The 19,247-nt window shown below is 43.5% G+C and overlaps 1 protein-coding gene and 1 long non-coding RNA gene across 5 annotated transcripts in view; one reads left to right on the forward strand and one right to left on the reverse strand.

Moving 5' to 3' along the window:
* Positions 1–19,247, forward strand: part of LOC138301320 (uncharacterized) — a 187,928-nt gene that overhangs the window by 166,692 nt on the left and 1,989 nt on the right. The gene's annotated exons all lie outside the window — the stretch shown is intronic.
* TRAF1 (TNF receptor associated factor 1) overlaps positions 1–19,247 on the reverse strand; it is a 129,054-nt gene that overhangs the window by 93,003 nt on the left and 16,804 nt on the right. For 2 of the 3 annotated variants that reach the window (XM_069241652.1, XM_069241653.1), the window contains exon 2: positions 4,638–5,130. In XM_069241652.1, the coding sequence (XP_069097753.1) occupies positions 4,638–4,846 (209 nt within the window). In that variant the 5' untranslated portion in view covers positions 4,847–5,130. Of the gene's footprint in view, positions 1–4,637; positions 5,475–19,247 lie in introns of those variants that run through there. The other variant, XM_069241654.1, reaches the window with a different exon arrangement.

The raw sequence follows: 19,247 nt of genomic DNA on the forward strand, positions 1-19,247 counted from the left end.
GCTGCAATTTGTTAAGTAATTTATTTATAGTTGTGTATGGACACAACCTAAAGTTACAAGACATATACATCCTAACACGATATGCACTTCAAGGTCTAAACTACCCCTGGTTTGTTGTGAGTTAAAGGAATGAGTGTACACTACACAGAAACCCATGTAGAAGCTGAAATAAGAACACAAATTATTAGGTTGAATTATAATTAGGGTGAAAATGAAAACATTAAAAAGGAAAACGTGGAAAAATATATTTTTCCAGTAAAATCTTGTTTTGATGATATTAAGTGTTTTGTCATTTATTTCAAATCATCCTTGGAACCAATAGGAAAAGCAGAGTAGACAGGGTTTCTAAAAAAGTAGCAAACTATGTCAGCAGAAAGAAGGTGCTTGCTACTCCCTCCATCAGCCAGTGTATGTGGCAGGCACCACTGGTCTGCCTATAGCACTCCAAGGTATACTGATGCAAAACATTACAATTAGCAGAACAGTGGCTGTAGTATAAAGTGCCCCCTTGCCATGGTAATCGATAATGTGGCTATTGGTGGCATAATTCTGGTCATCGAGAGCATAATGGCTTTCCTGGCATAAGGTGCCCATCATTCACATATTGTGTGCATCCCTTGCACATGATGAGGATTCATAGGCATGTGGGCACATTTGGTCTATCTGGAGAAGTAGCACCTGTGTGTACTTGATTAAAATAATAAGCTAACACTTAGGGGACAAGAATTGTCTATGCACTAAAAATAAAAGAATGATATGGAGACAAAGCAAGTGGCAGGCTTTTATTTTTGGGGGAAAGGGAGTTCAGTACGTTATCATGAACAATTTGGCATGTGGGAGCAGACACAGGGCCTGATTACAACTTTGGCGGAGGGGGTTAATCCATCCCAAATGTGACAGATATCCCGCCCACCGTATTATCAGTTCCATAGGATATAATGGACTCGTAACACGGCGGGCAGGATATCCGTCACATTTGGGACGGATTAACCCCCTCCGCCAAAGTTGTAATCAGGCCCACAGTGTTTTTTAAGGACTTGCCAAGCTAATAGTTGGGAATGCAATCAGGCACTGCCATAATATATTTAAAGTTGATATTTGAATGAAACCTGTGTCCAAATGAGGCCACCCATTGCTAATGGCTTTCCTTGGCGATACAGGGCACTTGTTCTTAGGGCTATTATTTCCTTACTTAACGTTAAGCATTTCGTAACCTTTATTGATAAATCTTGTATGCCATTTCCACCAACATTTCTGCTTCTGGCCACTTTGCAAGAATGGTGGAACACTAATCTATGGCAAGTTTGCTGTCTGAGCCTGTAAGGCTTCTGTAAGCTAAGGGGTAGCTCTCATGTGTGAGCCAGTGACAGTAAGATAACTTGAGCAACAGATACGATGTATATGACCTGAGAATGGAAGATTGTCTATCTCTCACTCATTTTTCTCGCTATAACTAGCTCTATATTTAGCTTTCTCCCTTTCTCAGACTTCACTCACTCTCTCCCTTCCCTAGCAACGTCCTCCCTCCATCTTCCTGCGCAGCCCTGTATCCCCATGTTAATCTATTCCCTCCCAATACCCGCCCCCATCCTATGGGAAGATCTCTGTGCCTTCAGTGAAGCCACTGTCGTTGCACTGAAAGTTTGCAAACTGACCGCCATGTTTTAGGTGGCTGCTCACCAAACTATTTTGTTTTTCAAAAACAAAAAACAATAACCCTGTCACCCTGGGATTTCTGTGGCAGGGTATGAGGGATATTTTCTTTAGGTTTGGGGCCCCCAGGATTCCCCTGGAGGCCCAGAAATGACAAAAAGTACATCAGATATTCCAGTCTACATGGAGTGGGTGGCTCGATAAACCGACACCAACGTCGCCAAATCCGTCGGGCCTTAGGTGTAGGCTTTCTGCAGGCGGAACAAGTAGGGGCTCAACATTCGGAAACATGACAATCCACCAAACTCAAAATAGAGTGAGCGGACCATCAGTTTTGCAGACAAGGCACTCCACATTTGTTGCAGAGTACCCTATTCGCCAACATCTACACCAGGCGCAAAACTAGCAAAATTAAATGCATTTGTTCTAAAGCATGACACCTAAGTACACATACACCCAGTGCTGGCTTTAGCGCTGGTGGTGCCCTGTGCAACAATCTTTTTTGGTGCCCCCCACCCCATGACCACCTCTTCGGATTCCCTTACTACCACCCGGCAAATGTGCCCCTCATCTCTTCATAGCCCCCCTTTCATGTACATTAATTTGTTTTAAAGAGCTTGTAAAGGCTGGCTTCACTAATCCACTCCCCTATCCACATAAAACATAGTTCTGTTCTTTGCAGCAGGCACTTCAACCCTCTGTGCTACATTATGGTGAGTCAAAGCTGCCCCTAGACAAAACTCCCATCTCTCTCCCTAGCAGGAACATAAATAACAAGAGGTATCCTGACATTTTAATTGTTTCCTGAAAGCTGCAAAGGGAACTTTTCAGCAGGTGCTTTTAAATCTCAAGTTTTAAAGTTATTGCCAAACACAGCGCCCCCCGCAGGTCAGCGCCCCCCAATTCAGGTCAGCATCCGGTACAACCGCACCTCTCGCACCCCCCTAAAGCCGGCCCTGCATACACCACATATATATTTACGCATGTGTAAGTAAGTGCATATAGTTATGAGTATTCCATCCTTGACAACCCATGTGGTTAAGCAAGGAGGATGCTGCGTCTTTCTGCAAAACCACAACTAGCATATCTATCTGCAGCCATCCTTCTACTTCTGGAGAAGGTGCAGACCAAACCATTAAAGAGGAAGTTCCCTGAATAGGAAGCATCTGAAAGACATGTAGTGTTCTAAATTGCATGTCTCACTACTGTTCCTGGAGGTAATAACTGCACAGATGTATGTATTGGCCAACTCGGGAGTGTTAACAGGGTTAAAACAGCCCTGCAGTTCTATTTAGGCAGGGTACACTTAAATCAAGCAAGAAAGCATTATGTGCATTTCGCCTGAATATTGCTATCATACAAAAGTCTGTCGTTTGTGACATTTTTTGTCACAAGTTTAGTTTTTGACTGTCTGTTCTCAGGAAAAAAGGATGTGTTTGGCAATCAAAATGCAAAACCTGGCGGAAAAAATGTGCAAGCATAATACAAGCATTGTATCTCTGTCCTGCGACAAATAAAATTATGCGCTGTGTGTGCACCGTTAATGGATACATTCATGAACTACAGGTACACCCTGCGAGGAGTACTGTGTGACATTAGACCTGAAGTCTAATGGCCCGATTCACAAAGATAAATTTAGATTTCAGGTCTAGGTTTACCTTTGTGAATTGGGCCCCAAATGAGTACAAGTAATGAGGATAAAGGCACCGCTGTGACAATACACACATCTAATACTATACACAGATATGCAGGAAGCAAATTGCATATTTATGTTACACGAGGGAAGATAAGAAAGTTGTCCTTTTTCTTTCAAGCTGCAGACAGTAATTATTTAGGACTTTTTTTAAAGTCCAGCTGAGATGGCTGATGTGGATGCATTCCAGTGCAGCGGTCAAGGTAGGTCGTACAATGGAAATTTAGATGCAGCACATGGTGGTTTGGCCGAGACTAGAAGCTGCGATTGGCAGATCTTAATCAGTGGGTACAAGGGGCAGAGGTATGCTGAGGATTGGTGAAAGCTGGATTTAAATACCTGTGTTCATAGCTTGCAGGGGGCGTTTGCTGCATAGATCTGTTGACTTGGTGTTGAATGCTGAAGGCAGGGATGTGTCCTGGGAGTAAATAGAAGGTTTAAGTGGCAAAGTTTAAGACCTTTTCAAATGAGAGAATAGTACCAGTGCAGTCCTACTACAAGACTATTGCCATAAGCCAGATTCGTGGGCACCAGGGAGTTGATCGGTGCATTGACTGTGGAATGAGCAGAATATTGGTGCGTTTAGGAAATGTCCGCATGTAGCAGTGACTGCGAGGACAATGAAAGATTCCATAGAGGGGTAACCAGTTTGATGAGACCTCTGTCAGATGGGGTGAGTGACGCAGGAGGACAGTGGATAGAGTTGGAAAAAGATGTTGATTGGGCAGGGGAACTACAGCACCTCAGTGTATGATTAAATCATCCAGAGTCAGAAGGCCACCTGGTCCTTTTCTCTGACATGTGCCCATAATATGCCATGTGATTTCCTGTAACGTCATCATGGGACCAAAATCCGTGTAATGCAATTTCCAGGGCTATAATCGTTCCGCTAATTATCCTACCTCGTTTTAGTCTCTAAATGTAGGCATATTTGTTACTCCTGGAAAACTGACAACTGGAGAACCTCTGGAACTTACAAATTATCATGGTAAGTAACTAATAAACAGCCTTAAAGTTAATTCTAATTTATGAGAGTTCAAAGAAAAAAAAAACTTTAATTTAGCCCAAACATAGGTGTAAATCTACATGCACAAATTTCTGACTTTTGTTGTCAGTCGGGCTCACTGCAGCAACAGTTGTAACAGTGTTTTACAACGTCCTAGAACTTTTACGCTGAAACGCCGATTCAGCAATTTCCATTCATCCTCGCAAGCTTCTTCGACATAAAATAGCATCTATTTACACACAGCGACTAGCATCTGCGGAAAGCAGGCATCCGGAGGTCACCTACCTCAGGATCCAGGCGAGGCACGCGGAGCAGTACCGGTGCCCACACAGACTCTGCTGCGCCTTCTTCAGGACGTTGTTGCAGTTGCAGCAGAGGTATTTTTGCCCGGGTACCTCATCGCAGACGCTCGTCGGGTATCCGAATGGAAACTCGTTCTCATCGGGGACGGACGATGACCAGCGCTGTGGTACCCGCATGGACTTCTCGGCCATGGCATGTGAAGGCTGAAGGCCACCCCCTGCCAAGGATGGGGCCAGTCAAAGAATTGGAAATGTACCGCCCTCCAGTACACTAGACAAAAAGGACCGGCGGCGACGTGAAAAGTTAACTTTTCTCCTCGGTACCGTCTGTAGAACTGTGTCCAAAAGGCCAGCTTCTGGGCTGCATGTTTATAAATCACTCGACAGGAAACTATTCGAAGTTCCCAGGGCACCCACGCACTAGTTCGTATTTTCTTTCTCACTGTTTACGGGTAGCTGAGGGGGCAGCCTGGTGGCTAGAACCGTAATAAAAAAAAACAAAATAAAAAAAAACATTTTCTCGTTAGTATATTTATTTATCTCTAACAGGTGCTGTTTAAACTCATAAACGTTACTGAGTCATGCCACATAAAATGTATACAAATTCCTCCCTGATCTGCATAAACACTGCTGTCACAAATAATTCCAAAGAAAAAGAGCATGTTATGCACTGTACATAAAAAAAATAAAAACAAATCAACGAATAATCACGAGCTGCCTATAACTAATTGTACTGCGAAGGTTAAATAACTTTACATACAGAACTGAGATCATTTCTTACCCCTTTATCTCTCTCACTTTGAGGTAAAAACAGAGCATGGTCTTTCTAGCCCATGATCCTTCCTGGATCCCAAAAAGGCTCAGTGCCCCATAGTGGCCCGCATACCTGGCAGCTTTAAAATAAATGTTTTTAATAATGTAGACTGCTCTGGAGGAGGTTCTGTCCTTTAGTAAAATATTCTATGGGCCACATTTATCAAACTTTTCCGCAGCAAGCCACCTTGCTGCGCTTCGTGAAAGGGAAAGTCCTTTTGGCTGCTTAGCGCCAACAATGGCACCCTTGTAGGCACTATTTTTTACGTGCAAGAAGGGGCAGCTTAATGCACAAAAACAATCCTAAGAGGCATTTTCCTCTCTCTAAGTGTGCTGCAGAAAGAGGAAACACCAAGGAGAAGTACAAATAGTTCTGCTCGTTGCACCTCCCCTGGGAAGGTGTAACATTTCAACACATTCACAGGTTTACCAGTGTTGGTGAATCTGGGAATGGGCCAAAATCCATGGGTGGATGTGTGGGCACACCCTGACTCTACCCGTGGAACGCCCCCTGGAGCAGAATAATGCAAGACAGTGATTTGAGCTGCCTTGCTTCACTCTAGATTTATCAAGCCACACGGGGCTGCACAAGGTGGCCTTTCGTGGCTTCATAAATCTCACTTAGGTTTGCGTCACTCTTGTGCCCCCTTGCGTGGCACAAGGGTGACCCAAAACCCTTGATAAGGATGCTCCAAAGTCCTATGCTGACCTCACAGTTTCAACAAGCTTTCACAATACTAATATGTATGGCTAAAACTGAAAGAGCGTCTGCTGTCACTGGTGAGTCTAGGCACTCAACAGATCATCATATATGCCCACTGTCACTCATTCTTACACTCATTCATCCAGTCATTTACCCACTGACTCATTTTCGTCATTCACCCTTTTCCACTTCCACAACCTAAAACATATGCAAACCCAACAAACATATGCAAGATAAATTGAAAGAACAAAAGTAAAAAAACAAGCACTGGCATAGCCAATAGGTCTCGCATTTGGGACATTATTAGTACTTAGCCAGGCAGCACTTTAAACCTTTATCAGGAATAAACTGTTTGTGCATTCCTTCATATACTTGGCATTAGAATGTAATAGTCAGAACACCCTCTAGAGGGCACCACAATAAAAATAGCATTTATAAGAAACATTGTCATGTACCCATATTGCCAGCGCTAGAGGGCATAACCATATAAAAAGAAAAGGCCAGAGAGCACTACAGTGTAACCATATATTCAGCCCCTAGAGGGCATATTGCATTACACATTTTCAGGCCTAGCAGGCCTGCTAGAATATTATTAAAAACAAGACCCCGGAACACAAACTACTCTCAGCTGTAAAACAAAAGCTCTAGCCATGAGAGAGCTTAAAAACATATTGAATGGTGGCAGAGGTTATGATTTTAGCATCCCCAACCAAGTATGGGGAAGCAGAAGATGAGCTGAACAGAAAGAGCACACCATGCTGACCGTTTTGATGGTGGTCCCATTGTCCTAGGACTACCACAGGCTGAGTTATAGACAAAAATGTGTTGTAAAAGGAATGCCCAGCAAAGCATTATCAGCGATTTTCCCAAGTGCAGTGGATATCATGGTATTGGCTCTCCCACTGTGCCGGAGAGAGCCACCTTGAGGGTTTCCCTTGTGTTTTTTCTATTCAAAAGGCTCCAGTTTGCATATTTTTCAACAGCTAAACTTGTGAAGAATGTAGGAGTGGGGCTGCAAATTTAACCTGTGCTCAGGTAAAGTGCTCCAAACTTCCATTTGAGTTTGCGCTATATACAACAGCAGAAAAATAAATAAATAAATACAAAATAATCCTCCCTTCAGCTTGCAGCCTTTGTTTGGCGCAAACACATGAAGAAACAGCATGATGCCAAAGGAAGAAACAGCATACCTCCAGGAGCACAAAGCGGAGAGGCAAAATAAAAAAGTAGTGCACCGTCACTAAGGTATATGGCCGATCATGCAATAATCCATGTAACGGGGTCAGTCTCCAAGGCAGTGACAAAATAGCTTCAAGGTGGGACAAACGTAAAGCATTTACCTAACAAACCAAGGGAATTTTGAAAGGCAGGCCAAGGAACAAATGAAAGTGATGGGCGTGTGATGTGCATGGTCAAAGCACACAGAAGCAGATTACAGCACGTATACAGACAGCGAATGTGCGTTGCATAGTCTCGATCTAAAAAGACAACATACCACCACCTAAATGTGGCAGCCATACACTTACAATAAAAAATAAAATGAATCTTTGCAGCAGCAGTCTTGCAATGGTATCGCAAATAGTGTATTGTTGTTTTAAAGTTCTAATACTGCTGCCGCGTGTAGAAGCAAAGTGTTGGCCATCTAGAAGTTGTAAAATAATGACACACTTGTAATAGGCCTCAAGAAAATTAAATAAGGCCTACTCTGGTCAACACACGACTTAGAAGGGAAACATGAAGAGGTGTACATTGTACGAGAGAAATACAGGCCTCAATCTGGGTTCGATGTTGGACTGGAGTGCAAGGACAAGAAGGAAAATGAAGGAAGAGGCCAGGTGCAGGGCAAAGCAGTTAAAGTCGGCCTCCGCATACCACAGATAATTTAGAAGGACACCTACGCAGGGGAGAGTCTGAGCCACTTTCTGATACCAGGGTTAGGAGAAGGTGTCAATCCCGACAGGCCTGAAAGGGAGACACGGCACTAGATGTTTGTGTTTCAAGACTGGCAGGGAGTGGGAGACAGACCGTACAACTTCAAGCCTGGTAGACGTGCAGGGAGGGCATACTGATAGAGTTCAGAGGGTAAGATCGAAGGACACTGTGCACGTTAGAAGATGTATACATATATTATATATGTTACAGCTGCATTTTTGTAACTAGCAGTCAGATGTTTATTGAAGAATTATTGCCTTTGTTAATAGTAAGTATTATGAAGGAGGTGGAACTTAAACGTCGACTAAGACAATAGAAGAGCTGAGTTGAGTGTGTTGAGTGTGGTTTTATTTACAGAACTGGACTGTACTCCGGGCCGTATTGCTTATAAATATACTTAATTGTTATCAGATTCGTGTCACTTCTTTGTTTCTGAAAATTTGACTACATTTGGCGAGCCAGAGCCAGGAGTCCTCAATCTCCTAAATTCCCTGGACCACGGCTGAAGGAGACATCGCCTGCGACGCTTGAATAGAACACTGCGCGCAAATCAAGTGAGCATTACACCTGCCTATTCGAGTGGACGGTCGGGGTTCCAGAGGCTGCTGTCCAAAAGGGAGAGGAGGGGTTGGGCTTCAAAGTATAGTATTTAAAGTGCATGATTCTGTGGCAATTGTAGTATAGGGGAATTAAGTGCATGTGGGATTTGTGTGGTTTTTTAAATATAAGGGGGTCATTTTGATTTTGGCGGGATACCCTGTATCCTGCAAAATAATGACGCATGGAGCCTCACCACCATTGATGGCGGTGAGGACACCATGTGCCATACTGGCGGTCGGTGGCGGGGTGGATGCTGCTCCACCCTCACTGCCATGTCAGTCCAGACAGCGCCACGCCTATATTGATGCATTCATAGGCACGGTGGTGTATGGAGAGGCGACAATGACGGCGGAGCAGCATCCAGAGAGCCCGTTCCCTCCCGGAGCAGCCGATGGAAGAGGTAAGTGCTGTCCATGAGGGAAGTAGGGGGTGTATGTGAGTGTGCGAGTGCATGGGGGTGTGCGTGAGTGTATGTGTGGGGGGGATGTGTGTGAGTGTATGTATGTATGCGTATGTGCATGTAGGTGAATGGGTGCATGAGGATGTGGGGAGTTAGGTTTGGGGTGACCTGTATGTAGGGGTGGGGGAAGGTGAGGGTCAAGCTGGGGGGCCTACAAGGGATTTTGGGGGTGGGGGGGTTGGTTTTTTGGGGTTCTAGGGGTGGGGGCAGCTGTAGGGACTTTTGTAGTGGCAAGGGGGGGCCTGGAGTGTCACACAGGTGCCAGAAATGAGTATTCCTGTCACCAGTATGCTTTCCGCAAGGGATTACCTGGCTGGGTATCCCACCAGGAATTCCCTGGTGGAAATGTGATCATAATCCCACCGCCAGTCCGGCCTCCACTGCCAGGTCGAATGTGCGAATAGTCGGTCTGGTGGTCGATTCTAGCCTGGTGGTGGGTGGGTCGTAGTGAACTGGCTGCTTTGCAGTCACTTCACTACCGTGTTCAGAATATGGCAGTCTGGACCGCCATGTTCATAATGACCACCATAATGTTGATGTAGAAATGAAATGTGATTTCCCGGCTAGGCTGGAAGATTAGCTAGTTGGGATTTGGATTTTGAGATAGAAAGGAGATAATGGGTGTTAGTGGATTACCCAGGAGGCAGCACCTGGAAGAAATAGGTTTATACTAGTGAATTACCCAGGAAGCACCTCCTGGAAGACACACTGTGTGTTAGAGGATTACCCAGGAAGCGGCTCCTGAAGAAATAGGTTTATACTAGTGAATTACCCAGGAGGCAGCTCCTGGAATACATACTGTGTGCTAGAGGATTACCCAGGAGGCAGCTCCTGGAAGACATAGGGGTATATATCAGAGGATTATCCAGGAGGCAGCTCCTGGAAGACATAGGTTTATATTAGTGGATTACCTTGGAGATGGCTCCTGGAGAATATAGGTTTATGTTACAGCATTACATAGGAGGCAGCTCCTGGAAGAAATAGATAGATACTAGTGCATTATCCAGGAGACAGCTCCTGGAAGACATACTATGTGTTAGAGCATTACTTAGGAGGCAGCTCCTGGAAGAAATAGATAGGTATTAGTGGATTACCCAGGAAACAGTTCCTGGAAGGGGAAGTTCGTGTCCATCAGGTATCCCGGTTAGATCCGGAGGGTTAGGATACAGAAAAGTGGGGTGAATCATGTAACGTATAAAGTCTGACGTGACAGGAGACGGTCATTTTACCGGCGCCGGCAGTCCTCACTCTGAAAAAGTCAGATACCCGGTTTGCTGATTCCTCGATTTAGAATATCGGGAAGGCGTCTTTAAGGGAGAGCAATCGAGGCTGAGGCTGAGGCATCAGTGAAGAGTCTGACGTTTAGGTAAGGGGACAACAGAATGGTCGGTGTCAATTGACTTTACAAACCTGAAAAAGCACAAATAGAAATTAATAAGTATTTGATGTAAATAATGAGCAATAAGAATGATAAAAAGAGTGCGATTTTTCATAACCATAGCGGGCAAATTATAGAAAAAAGGCAAAAACTCTTGCCAACAGTTATAAAATCTGAAATAAGTGAGGAAGAGAGAGTGCGAGATCTCTGCCATATTTTTGATATCCCAATAAAAAAAACTTGAAGCGTCCTGGAAGTGGGGAGATACAAGGGCAACCAAAACCTGAGAAGTAAAAATAGATAATATCAAGATTAGTGGAAATAAATAAAAGGTCATATGAGTGGGAGTGATAATTCCCTGAGGCAGGAAACAGACACCCTTGACATAGTTCTAAAATTTGAATGGGTTCAGGATCAACTCCCATGTTTGTGTGACACTCCTCGGTTCCACATAATAAAGCAGGAATCCATTGTATTAGAAGCCCTTCTTGATGCATTTTTCACAGATTTGTATAATTCTGGGGTTTTAAATGATGGATAGGACGCCACATCCCCAGACACCACTACTAATAATTTTCATTCATGATAATGTTATAACCCATATTACGTCAGGTAACAATCCACTTCGCCCCCTATAAATGCACCCACACCCGTCATTGACATAGAAGAAGTGCTACAAATGTTAGCGATTAGTATCGCTGATGTTCACCAGTACGGCTTTACAACGATGTATGTCAAGTCAGGTAACACTCCATGAGAACACCTCTTCATCAAGTACACTGCCATAGGTTAATGACATTGATAAGGAGATATATATACATTGTGGTGAGGGAAACAAAGAGCAGAGAGGGGACATAAAGAGTAGATAGCAATAAAGAGTGTATAGATATTTAGGATGCGCATGTCCTGGGGAAGAATGGATGATCCCCTGGAACATATGATAAAAACTTTCCTGTTAGACAAAAAGAAAATACAGAAATATTGTAAGCAATGGTATAGAGATACTAAAGACCATGCTCCGTCATGGCCAAAGGAAGGGACATTTGATGAAGACATAGTTGAACATACATTGAGTTACACTGTTGTGTAGCCATTTTAGTTATAGCTCTGTGTACATTCTTTTAACACACTAGGCCACTGTGCACTTTAACCTAGATATCATTTATTCAGCTTTGTCTTATTATTGTTACAATAACCATTTTTACGGTCTTGTTTTATTTTCTGTTTATCTAACTGTTTTTGCGTAGGCCAGCACTCTGTTCTCAAACAAGACATTCTTGATCACTCTGTGCTTCTTCCAAGGCTACAGCACGGTACATTGCCGGCGAACATGGTAGAAGTTTAGTCTCCAACATTTGTAGAAAACACACATTCTTAGGTAGGGACATTTTCTCAGAACATCAGCTGTGTTATTATAAAAACACTTTCTTGTCCCTTACACGTTAGAGGGAGATTCCGGCCAGGGAACCACGACTGTATGCTGATTGCTTTCCTACAGATGTTAACGCAGATCGCAGGCCTTTGCTCAGGTATGGGGGTTGATGTCTTCCCAGGGGAACCTGAAGGGCAGAATTAGAGCTTAAGATGCTGTGCTCTATCATAGCCTAGGTAGGAGCTAGTCCATTGATTATAGTTACAATATGATAGCGTTGTTTTTATGCTTCACTCTTCTCGTAACAATTCTAATACTGTCATGTTGTGTAGTCTTGGTTATTGCAGCTCACGCTTAGCTATCTAAGATGCAGTTGTTCTACTAAACTCATTATTGAAACATATACTGCTTCTGTTTGTCATTTATATATGAGACTGGATTGTAAGTGAGAGAAACGGAGGAGACCTGGTGACCACGACTTCCCTGAGAAGCGAAGTATGTCATGCGCTCGGCTGCCCAGTCATCACTATCCTTGGGTGGAGATGAGGCACTGCTAGTTAGCCGGAGCAAAATCTGGATTGGAACGACAGGTGTCGCCCGCAGAGGGTAAGACGTAGTCTCCCACACCGCGGGCCATTCTGCCGCTCAAAATCCAGTAGTCTCATTAGAATAATGAGAGCCTACGCGACAACATCCAATCTAAATATCAGAGGTAAAAGGGAAGGAAGAGGGAAGCTTTTCTGTCATTATGGCGGGTCTTCTGTGATACAAAGACAAATGTAAAATCGACAGAGTCAGAAAAGAAGGTGACACAAGCACAAGAAACACCTCCAGAAGGGGCACCAGAGGTACCCCCAGCGTATGGGCTTTACCCTATTCTGCCAGTGTCATATCATCAGGATTCAGTACGGGTTGAACCTGAGGAGGATGGGACAGATGTGAAGGAGGCGGGCGCCTGGCTTCATCCCGACAGTTCCTCGGGCAGGGCATGAACAGAGAAGAGAAGGGGCAACTCCTAGGTTGCAGTCCACCAGAGAAAAGGCAGAAAGATTTGAGAACCTTCACCCTCTTTGAGGGCAATGGACTAGTGGGCAGGTTGTTCTCAAGTTGGGAGATACCTCTGCGAAAACACTGAGAGAGGCAGCAGGGGAGTGGATGCTGGATGAAAGGGATTGGGAAGAACAAGCAGAAAGATCACGGCATGACAAATACCTAGAAGAGACAGGAAGGGAATAGGGTCCGAAGCGGCAGATGAGGATTGGGACGAAGAGTCTGATATGAATAAGCGCGCAGCAGGGAAAGATAGAAGCCTGTATAACTTTCGACCGCGCCCTATATGAAGTCTACAATTAATAGCGCGAGACCTAGGAGAGACAAAGAGAAAGTCGATTTTAAAAACAACCAAATTGAGTCTGACACCCACAGAGACGATAGAACGGGGAGAGTGTAGGTATTATTGCCAAACCTTTTCTGCTGAATTGGCAGAATGGACTGAAAAAGATGGGAGAAAACCATGGCCCGACAGGGGTCCTTCCAACCCTGTGATCTAGCTATGAAAGAAGATTTTATACGGCAGGGACAGGATGACCCGGGTTGGGATTATCCATACATGCAAGAGTACCTTGCAGTCTGGGAGATGTACGCCAAAGATAAACCGACTGAAGTGATACGCAGTAACAGACCAGACCCGAGGTTAAGTTGCAGGTTAACAGGTCCCCCCCATCACTCAACTGCCCCTCGTTTTTAAAGGGAGGACAGGCACCAACATATGTTGCCTGGCCACAGATGGACAAAGAAAACAAAGAGAGCACTATCCCCACTTTCGGAAGGTGCAGGAAAATGGATAGGGTGTTTTGCAAAACACACTGCTGGAGTGAACCTCGCTCTGGACGACGTTAAGAGTTAGCGGAGTTCTCTAGCAGGAGATTAGGTAAATATCATATTTGCGAGAGCAGGACTTCCTCAAGTCACATTGACAAATACACAGTTTGACGGATCGTCCTTTAACAATGTCTGCCAGCATGTTTGGGATGCGCTTTGGGGGACATATCCAGACAGACCAGATATTGGAGCTCTTATGGCAGAAAGTATTAAGCAGACTGAGGACATTGCAGAGTTCATTACAAAAATGAAAGCAGAATGGATACAGGAGGTAGGATGTAATTGGGGAAATTCGAGAGGAAATGCACTTCTATTTTACAATGTGTTAAAGAGAGGTCTTCCAACCGAAATACAGGCAAATTTAGACAGGGTAGTGGGAATTGAGGCTAAACCATGACCAGAAATACAGGCTCACACAATACATTATTTTAAACGTAAACAAGAAAAGGATAAAGAGAGAACAGAGCAGGTAGAGAGATCTACAGCTAAGTTGGTGCAACAGAAGCTTATGGAATCAAGCACGGAAAGAGCACTTGTGGCAACTGTCACAATACCAGTGCAGGAACAGATATCAGGAGGGCAGATAGAAAATTATATGGGGAAAAGACAAGGAGGAAATCGAGGGGGTTAGCAGTGTTATTATTGAGGCAGGATGGGTCATTTTGTAAGGGAATGTAGAATTAAGAGAAATGATGAATGTATGCTGGTGTGACCTACCTCGTAAAGACAGGCAGCGAGGCTGCCGCGAATGCAATGGGGACCACAACAATATGTAAGACAAGAGTACCCCCAAATTCCTCAAGCTCAGTGGGTGGCACCACAGGGGCCACCACTACAAAATGGGCCCCAAGGTGGTAGCAACAACATGGGAAGACAAGCGCAGGTGCAAGTAGGAGGCGTATTGGTGCAAGGAGCCAACCCCTTTTATGCACTTTTGTGCAATTCACTGGACACACAAGGGTTCTCTGGGGCTGTCAGATGGGTTCCTTTCACTAATCCAGTAAACATGACTGTGGGTGACGCACAAGTGGACGGGCATTGTTATATTCCCCAAAGGCACCCATCGACCTTCTTGGGAGAGACCTTATGAGTAAACTGAATATGACTATCTCGTTCCTGGAGGATGGATTGATGTTACACACCCGGTGTCACGCCAGGCAGGATATTGTCCCCCATAGCTCATGAAGAATCAAGGCAACAGGTCAGAGCAGTACCAGTGGATACAGAGGCTTTTATGCAGGGCATATATGCCCTGATAGCGCACAGACCAGCACTGAAGGGGAAGACAGTGCAGTTACTGAAATTATTATTGTTTAGACCTTGCGAACCGATGGACTCAATGACAGAGCAAGATATAATACTGAATATATCAGTTCTTTAAATAAGACTCACATATGCGGTGCTTATCGCATTTGACAAGAGAAAGGTAATTTGGGCATGAATAGTGTTCAATGACCCGGAGGTCAAATTAAGGGATATTTCAGATGAGGAATTGTTTAGTGAACACCCTTTGACTGAAACAGTCGTGTTTGAGATGGATATTTCCATTAGAATGCAGTTGCAATTCAGGACAGGGTCAAAACATGCACAAGGCACTACAATGAGAGAGAGAGAGAGATTTGGCAAAAGTACCGGAAGTACTGTGGACGAAAGGGCCACATGATGTGGGACTGATTAAAGGAGCTGAGCCTGTGAGAATTACATTGAAACCTGGAGCCATATTGCCCAAGATATGACAGTATCCCTGGTCAAAAGAAGCAGAAGAAGGTATTTTACCTACAATTCAGGCGTTACTTGAGCAAGGAGTGATATATGAGAGATCCACATCATGTAATTCGCAGATTTTCCTAATAAAAAAGGCCAAGGGAGGAACCTGGAGAATGATTCAAGATTTGCGCTCTCTGAATGATATAGTCATTCCAGAGTTTCCAGTGTTACCTTTTCCATCAGTTATATTGACAAATATTCCCAAAGATGCTTCTTTCTTCTCTGTAATTGATTTGAAGAACGCGTTCTTGAGCATTCCATTACATTCAGATAGCCAACATTTGACCGGATTCATATTTAAAGATATCCAGTATTGCTACAGGAGGCTCTCACAAGGTTTTTGCGAGTCTCCGAACATTTTTAACCAGACAGCTAAAAAAGACTTAGCAAACATTCAATGTAAGAGTATGCTTTTACAATATGTAGACAACATTTTGATTTGTAGCACTACTGAAGACATATGTAGTGAAGATACAATTGGCCTCCTCTGCACACTTGCAGACCAAAGGATACAAAGTTCACAAAAATAAATTACAATATGTGCAAACAGAGGTCCATTATTTGGGACAACTGATATCTACATAAGGGAGAAAAGTGACACCTGACAAAGTAGAAAGTACTAGAAACATCCCTAAGCCTAATACTACCAAACAGATGCAGCAATTCCTAGGACTCTGTAAATATTTGAGGCAGTGGGTATTTGATTATGCTAGGTTGACCACTTCTCACTTCATTATAGGAGTCCCACGCAACTGCAAATAAAATACATTGGACAGATGAAGGACAGACAGCGTTCCTGGAGCTAAAGAAAGTGATCACGAATGTTCCAGTGTTAGGTACACCTGATTATAATAAACAATTCTACCTCTTTTGTCATTGCAATGGAATGACGATGACGGCACTACTGACTCAAAAGACATCTTTGGGACATAAGCCAATTGCCTACTACAGTGGGCTTCTAGATCCGGTCTTGAACGGTCATTATCCATGTTTGCAAGCTCTGGTTACAGCAGCATTTGCAGTTCAAAAAAGCACTACCATAGTGATGGGATCACCTTTAACACTGTATGTGGAGCATGCAATATTTGCTATTTTGCAAAGAAGTAAGAGCACTCTTACGACTCAGAGTATCTGGGTACGAAGAAATACTTTCATTACCATCCTTGCAGGTGGCTAGATGTAACACAGTTATTCCAGCAACATTCTTTGCACACCCAGTTACTGATGACTAACAAGTACATGATTGCTTCAATTATGTGCTGGAAGAGGAGAGCAAGGTGGGAGGAGACCCCATCCCTGGGAGCATATTGCTCTTTGTGGATAGTCTTCTTTCATAGACCAGGAGACAGGAATTAGCCATTCAGGAGCAGCAGTTGTAAGAGCCGAACAACAGGGATCGTCTGATGCCTTCCAGATAGTGAGTAATATACCATTACCCTCTCATTTCTCAGCACAATCTGCAGAATTAGAGGCTATTATTGAAGTGCTGCAATATGCTGAGGGGCTAGAAGTCACTATCTATTCAGATTCAGCATATGTTACAACCGCTGTACATTCAAGCATACGCAAATGGGAAAGGAGAGGATTTCTCAAATCTGACAGGTTCCCTGTGATGCATAGAGATTTACTGGCAAAGCTGATACATGCTCTAGCTCTACCATTCAAGGTGGCAGTAATAAAACATGCTGCACACACAAACAAGCAAGATCTGGTCCTCAGAGGTAATACTCTGGTAGACTGGGCAGCTAAAGAGGCAGCTAAAACATCTCCAAGTTTTACAGAAGTAGAAGAATACACATTAGAAATGATGGTGAACAGGCAACAGAATGATACTGAATTACCAACCCTGTACACTGAGACAGCACAGTTACATCTACGTAAGTTGCAGGAGCAGGCACAACCACATGAGACTTGTGAGAACAGCGAGGATGTATACAATCACCAACAGATTTCAATTATAGGAAGGAAAGTACTGGGAAGCCTGTGATGCCACAAGCCCTGATATATACAGCGATAGAGCAATTGCACCTCCCCGCACACACGGCTAAAGAATATCTTCTTGCTACATTACAGACAGATTGGTTTATCCCACAACTATCTGAAATGATTAGTACGTATATTGCTGAATGTGCAGTATGCCAACAATATAGCCCAAGACCCAAGTTAAAAGCTATTACATCAACAATTCCCCACCCAACAGGTCCATTTAAACATCTACATTTAGATTTTGTTGACATGATTGATAGATGTAACAACTATAGATATCTAATAGTTGTAGTCTGTCCTTTCTCAACGTGGATCGAGGCAGGACCTTGTGCACATAATGATACCAAACCAGAAGCTAACTTTTTGATACGATAACTAATACCTAGATGGGGAAATCACAGAAGAGATCCGTTCAGAAAAACTGGACTTATTTTGTTACTGCTGTTTTCCAGCACATCTGCACCTCCGTAGGAATAAAACATAAATTGTCATCTGTCTATCATCCCCAAAGTAATGGTATAGTGGAGCCCCTCAACGGCCTATTGAAAAACAAAATAAGCAAATTGTGTGCTACATTGCGCAAGAATTGGCTCCACTGCCTTCTGATAGCCTTATATGCTCTTAGAAATCAGCCAGGAAGTGATCATCACTTAACCCTGCATCAAATAGTGACAGGGCGTCCTATGCCAACTCCCTTAACAAAAGCAGGCCAGAAGACAGATGCTCATAAAACAGCTGAGGCTGAGGCTTTGGGGAATGAGATGGGTTGTTATTTGTCTCTTTTGTTGAAGTCTGCTAAGTTCTTCTTTATACAGGTGACGCAACAGCAGAAGTGCCCAGCAGATCAGTCCAATTCCATGTATATTCGCAATTTTGTGAGGCAATGGAAAGACAGCAAGTATGAGGGGCCTTATCTGGTTATTCAGAGCACCCCCACATCAGTGAAAGTGGAGGGCAGGAAACCGTGGATACATTTGTCGGACATTCGACTGGCCCCAGCTCTGTGTCAAACATTGCCACTGGTACAGGAACATTCAGGGGAGAGCAAACAGAAGAAAAATAACGCTGTTTTCTTTTAAAGAGCGATCAGAGTACCTTATGGGCTCTGCCAACAGATATTTATGGATTATTATTTTGTTTTCTAGTTTATGTTTTATAATATTTACATTAGTATTACAATGGTATTTTCATTTATGTGTAGTATCATGTTCAAATATTGTGCGCTTGTAAAAGGAAGCATATGAATATAAGAATGTATCATAATATTCATGCTAGCTTATTAGATAATATCTGGCACCAGCATATGACAGAAGTAGGTATGCAAAGCACTAACAAATCTTGCCTAGTATGTTAATTCCGCATGCCAGTGATTCAGATAGATTACATTCATCTAAAGAAGTATCTCCTAATGTCACACAGTGCCTTTTAGATCTTTTCCTGTGTAGAATGAGGGCATGGATACAACCTTTGCGAGAACAACTGGGAATATTTTAGTGAACATCACACAATATGAAAAAGAGATAGCTGACAATGAATGTTTTGACTGACCATAAAGAAATAGAAGTGAAGATAGAGGCAATGGCTAGATTGGGGATTTTAAGGTACAAGGGGGATAGGTGGAAGACTAGAATATTAGAGCAGGGATTGTTAGGGGTTTCACGACCCACTCTTTTTTTAAAGGACTATGCAGCCACACCTAAG

The sequence above is a fragment of the Pleurodeles waltl genome, chromosome 6 (assembly GCF_031143425.1).
Source record: "Pleurodeles waltl isolate 20211129_DDA chromosome 6, aPleWal1.hap1.20221129, whole genome shotgun sequence".
NCBI lineage: Eukaryota > Metazoa > Chordata > Amphibia > Caudata > Salamandridae > Pleurodeles > Pleurodeles waltl.